Source organism: Mastigoproctus giganteus, chromosome 1, assembly GCF_048544385.1.
Source record: "Mastigoproctus giganteus isolate SK-2022 chromosome 1, ASM4854438v1, whole genome shotgun sequence".
NCBI classification, from domain to species: domain Eukaryota; kingdom Metazoa; phylum Arthropoda; class Arachnida; order Uropygi; family Thelyphonidae; genus Mastigoproctus; species Mastigoproctus giganteus.
In genome coordinates, this window is record NC_143575.1 from 197,013,249 (window position 1) to 197,019,248 (window position 6,000).

The following is a 6,000-nucleotide window of genomic DNA, read 5'->3' on the forward strand; positions in this document are numbered from 1 at the left end:
GGTACGCTACTGCAACAGGATCTATTAAAGTTGAGCAGATGGACTGAGAGATGGCAACTGAAGTTTAACATTGACAAATGCAAAGTACTGCATACGGGTAGCAGTAACCTCAGAGTAATATACCAACTGTATGGTACTACACTCAGGGTAGTGAAGAATGAAAAAGACCTGGGGATAATTGTGTAGTCTGATATGAAGTTTTCTAAGCAGTGCACACAGGCTGCAAGAGCAGCTCATGGGGTGTTGTCAATGATATATAGGAATTTTGCTAGCAGGGATAAGGTGATGGCCTTATACAAGGGAATTATCCCCTTGTATAAGGCAATGCTCTAGCCATACCTTGAGTACTGCATACAGGTCTGGGGGCCTCATTTTAGGAAAGATGTTGAGCTACTAGAATGAGTACAGAGAAGGGCAACGAGATTAGTGAGTGGCTGCTGTTATGAAGATAGGCTTAAGTTCTGCAAATTGCAGCATCTGGAGACTAGGCACCTCTGAGGTGATCTGACTAAGGTGTATAAGGCCTTGAATGGTTTGAGCAAGCTCAATGCTAATGGTATACAGTTGACCTTTATAATAGGGTCTCCCCCCTCCAGACTGCCTCAGTCTTAGCATTAGCAGAGGCATATGATGCAAGAAAAAATAACTCGTTTCACGAATCCATTCACTCTAAAAGTATATCTAATTCTATTTGAGCTGTCAACTTCCATAACAACAGTCGGATAGTGGCGAGAAGAAGAGGGCAGTGATTGACATGCCTAATCCGCTATGGTTAGTGTTAGTTTGGGCATTTATTCCACTCCCACGCTACTGTTTTTAAATGGGGAACTCGTTTTCCTATTAATGAGAAAAAGTCAAAGGCATTTCTACAACACAAAACATCTTCTAACTGGAAATAATTAATTACAGAATATATATTGATTATCCTACCTCCTCGTTCTTTATAAATTTCGTTAGCGTTTATTACTTTACAAAATGACTTAATTAAATAATGATTATAATATCTGTGTCGGCAAACCCGTAATATTGTGAAAGATTGCTCCATATATTGCCTGACTAAGAAGTTCGAGTTACGTGCAACAGATATAAAGATATCGTAACAATCTGAGACTTTACTAGAGCATCACTCGTTTTCTTTCCTTTAAAAAAAAAAAAAAAAACTCGTATCAGAAATAATTTTGACAATCAAGCAAAAACAATCTTTTAATTAACCAAGGGAAGCTATCATTCTTGAATTATGAAGCTGATATTAAAATAGAATTAGATGGCCTCGTAGGTAGCACAGTTGGTAGGATCACCGTCCTTCCACACACTCGGTGGAAAAAATCTAAATTCGAGTCCCATCGATGACGTGTGAAACTTTCATGGGCCTTTTTCACAACATAGCTGAGTTAGTCGGTCTCAAGCGAGAATAGAAAGGTTTCTTTTCCCGGAAACTCGGAAATTTATAGATAGTATGCACGGAGTAATACAGTCTTAGTCATAAAACCCTACTACAACAACAATAGAATTGAAGAATGGTCTGCAAAATAACAGATTTTCAATTAATTAAATGGCTCAGATTTAAATGATCACATTTAACTTCTGATGAACATACAAGTACAGTATAGTGTTAGTGCAACTCAATTCGTATCTCTTGCAGCTGGTCACCCAGCTGCAAAATGACTCTATACTTGGAGCCTTAACAATTATCTAGCATTTTACTCATATCCTTTTCCCTCCTATTTTTTATAAGGTACTTGTATATTTTAACTATGAGAGGTAAAAGGATGTAGTTCACCGGATCCAAGTGTTCGCGAGGTTACAGAGGTTTGAGAACGCAAAAATGCCCCATTGGAAGTTAAATTAATAAATCTTAGTGGAGTCTGGCCACAACGGAGATGGATCTGGAAATTGAAAATCCGGATCTAATAACTGAAAATAAAAACGGATTTTCAAATGCAGTCAAAACTGGGTTATCCCATTTACTGAAAAACAACCAACAAGGCTGCTTAATGAAAGCACAGTACTATTAACCATTAGATTTGCTGTGGACTGTTGCGTTCTCTCTTTTTGTTTTTTCTTATTCGAGGAGAGGATCATAGTTAGGAAAAGTGAAAGAGAAACAGGATATGCAAGAAGATGATTTTCGAACAGTCTCAGTGATGTGATTACCATTATCCCCCTCCCACTTCTCCCCAGAATATTTCCTCGACTCGTGCTCATCACATGAAGTACAACAGTTACTATCATAGGGCCATGTTAAGAATCGGGATATAGTTTCATGTTCTGGGAGAGAAGAGCTAGGTTAAGTAACAAAAATTACTAGTAGGATAACACTAGCAATAAAAGAAAATGTACTGACCCTAAAATGTATACGTTCCAGTTTTACAAGAGTATAAGGTGGGAAAAATCTTATATCACTCCCAAAATAAACTTAGTGAAAACAATGCAAAGAGTTCCACCTCATCAAATTCAAATTATTTTTTTAGGGTCAACCAGAATTTCTTCTATATATCCATTTATGTAATGTGTCAGTATATTGAGTGTGTTCTGTGATCGATTTGCGTATTTTGGTGTTTTGCTGGACGAAAAAACCTTGCTATCTACGTCTGAGACCGACTAACTCAGCTACGGAGTGAAAAAACGCCCATTAAAGTTCCTCGAGTCGTCGACAGAATTCGGACCCTGGCCTTTTCCGCATGGTGTGGGGAGAACCGTGACGATACATGTGCAACCTGCACAGACCATTCCATTCATTATAGAGAGAATATAATTCTATGATGAATGGAATGGTCTCACACCTCCTGAGTGTAATATCAAGGACAATGGATATTAAGGCTAAACAACTATCTCTAAAAAAATATGAAAAGTGAAAAGGACAATCAACCTGGGCAAATATATCCAAATGGAAGAGCTCCATGAAGCTACATGACTTGTTTGGTGATGAAATCAGTTCACTGGCAATCTCAAATAGAGAAACAGAGGCTGAAGGAGAGGGTAGGCAGGTGAGTCCGCACCTGCTTTCCTCACACAGGGGCCCAGACAGACTGCTTTAAGAAGACAAGGAGCTGTAGAAGAAAGGTAAAGAAAAACGCTGAGACTAATGATTTCCCCAGAGACTGTGCTAGCTCAGGGAAAGACATTAGTCTCAGCACCTAATTGCTGGGGAAAATTCACCATGGAATCAGACGCAAAGGGTATGCTAGGAAAATTTGCCCCACCTATTATCCGATGCAATATTATACACCGATGAGCCAAAACATTATGACCACCTGCCTAATATGATGTTGCTCCTCCACGTGCAGCCAAAATAGCTCATACCGGTGAGGCATCGATACTACAAGATTTCTAAATGTGTCTTGTGGTATCTGGTACCAAAACGTAAATAGCAGATCCTCTAACTGCTGTCAGACCCGTGGTTGACACGACGCAGATCGGAGGCAATAACTGGAAGTCTTCCTCGTGTTCCGCGAAACAGTCTCGAACAACCTGAGTGGTGAGGCATGGCACATTATCCTGGGCATTATACTGGGCAGAGGGAAAGACTGTTGCCATGAAAGGGTGTACCTGGTAAGCAATGATGTTTAGGTAAAAAAAACCAAACTATTATTTTAAGACCACCCGAATAATTAAATTCATCTGCCGTGCATTGTGTATTATGTCTGTATATGGCAAGTGTTCTCTGGTCCATTTGCTTGTTTTGCTGGACGAAAAACCCCAGTTTTTGGGAGGTAAAAAACTTACTATCTACGCCTGAGACCGACTAACTCAGCCACGGAGTGAAAAAAGCCCATTAAAGTTCCTCGCGTCATCGACAGGATTCGAACCCAAGCCTTTTGAACCGGGTGTAGGAAGGACGGTGACGATACACTGTGCTACCGGGGTGACAATGGTGTTTAGGTAAAGTGTAAAATGCATTTGGGGTCACAAGGCACCAGGGGTAGCCCCCATCTTTGCGAAGTTTACATTGTGGTGTGATACAGTGCGCTGTAAAGGCCAGAGATTTAAAAGTGTGTGATCTTGGAATGTGTGGTGTCATGTACCGTTGTCCTTCTGGCCATTTAGCCGTGAGACCTCTGCTGTGGCCCGACGTTGTCCGCATTTCGCCCCGTGGAGGCAGACCAGGTACCTTATAGTTTATATTTACTCTGGCAGGTCTTGCCACCAGTCTGCGTGGGTAGCACAGTGGTATCGTCACCATCCTCCCCACACCAGGTGGAAAAGGCCCGAGTTCGAATCCCGTCGATGACGAGAGGAACTTTAATGGACTTTTTTTCCTCTCCATGGCTGAGTTAGTCGGTTTCAGGCGTAGATAGCAAGGTTCCCCCCCCCAGAAACTGTAGTTTTTCGTGCAAAACAGAACATTCAAAAAACATTCAACCATTCAAATCAACCATAGAACACATGCAATAAACCGATATAAGATACACAGCACGGCAGATGAATTTCATTATTCGGGTGGCCTTAAAATAAAAGTTTGTTTTGTTTTTTTAGGTCCTGCCACATAATTTCCTGAGATGAGCCGGCTAGGACCTTTAAAAATATAATAATAAAGAAAATAATAATCGAAAATAAATAAAACAAGGATGACTGAACCCAGGGTATCCCAGCAGAACATCGCAAAAAAGCACGACACTGCCGCCACCGACTTGTTTTCGTCCAACGGTGCATCCAGGCGCCATCACTTCCCCAAGTAAACGACGCACCCGTACCCGTCCGTCCCCATGGTGCATCAGGAAATGTGATTCATCGGACCAGAAGACCTTCTTCCAATCACACAAGGTCCAGTTTCGATGCTCGCGTGCCCATTGTAGGCACTGTCTGGTGAAACGTGGTAGCATGGGCACTCGGAGCGGTCTGCGGCTACGCAGCGCCATTTTCAGCAGGGTTCGATGTACTGTTTGTTGTGACACATTAACCCCGTCATCAGCCTTCCAATTACCGGCGAGTTGCGCCACAGTCGCCCTTCCTTTGCCACGTACCATCCTGGAGAGAGCCGTGGTCGTCCAATACCTCACCGTCGGTTCGCGGGTTTTCCCTCCTCGGACCACTTTCGGTAGGTACTGAAAGTGGTCCGAGGAGACTGACGGTGAGCTTCTGACGGGAATAATCACGGCTGATAGTGAGCATCCCACCAGGTGTGCTGTTTCGCATATGCTCTGGCACAGTCGTCTGGCCGTTAGAATTTGGCCATTGTCAAACTCGCTTAAGTCCGCTGCCTTTCCCATTTGAAGAACAACAGTAACACTGATTAACGGAGCTTACCATCAGGTATTTTTTATACCGTATCCCCACCCGCGCTCGCCCCGTAGTTCACAACGCAGTTGTTTCGATTTGCATAACGATTCGCTGGTCATAATGTTTTGGCTCATCGGTGTATCTGAACATTGTTTTAGATCACGCACCTGAGCAAAGTTGCATCTTTACCTCATTGAATAGCAAGGTTCGAAATGGAATAAAGGAGAAAAGGAAAGCACATCACAATAGCAGATGAAAATACAATTAGTGGCAATACATAACGTTGTGGATGAGTATGATGAGCCGAAACCGCATTTCCGATACGAATGCATCGGCCACCCATTTCACTGAAAAGATGAAGAACTATTCGTATGTATTTTTAACTATATCTTAAATATCTGAGAACAAAGATCAGAAACCATGACGCCCTGGTTACCAAAGTCTCACAACGTGATAGAGGCCTGAAACGGCGCACTCTGTCATTGTTTTTCAAGGCCATATTTATCCCAGATATTACCTATGCTTCTGGCATCTGGTTCATGAAGGACAAAACTGTAACAAACAGACAGGCCCTCGAAACCATTCAACCGTTCAACAGCCGCAGAGCAGAAAACAAAAGTCTTGTTACCCATCTGCAGCAAGTATGGCAAGAAAGATGGACAAACTCATTTAAAGGAGAATTCATGCGAAAAATTATCCCTGACATTGGCAGAGTGTACTCAAATTCTCCCCTTTGGTTCTACCCTGACATCTACCCAACTTTTCACTTGATCGGACACG

General features: G+C 42.2%; 1 protein-coding gene across 2 annotated transcripts in view; it reads right to left on the reverse strand.

The window, feature by feature from the left end:
- Positions 1-1,122, reverse strand: part of LOC150091430 (AFG1-like ATPase) — a 185,816-nt gene extending 184,694 nt beyond the window's left edge. For both annotated transcript variants that reach the window (XM_090383864.1, XM_090383871.1), the window contains exon 1: positions 931-1,122. In XM_090383864.1, the coding sequence (XP_090239990.1) occupies positions 931-1,045 (115 nt within the window). In that variant the 5' untranslated portion in view covers positions 1,046-1,122. The remainder of the gene's footprint in view (positions 1-930) is intronic.
- Between the last annotated feature and the right edge of the window lie 4,878 nt (positions 1,123-6,000).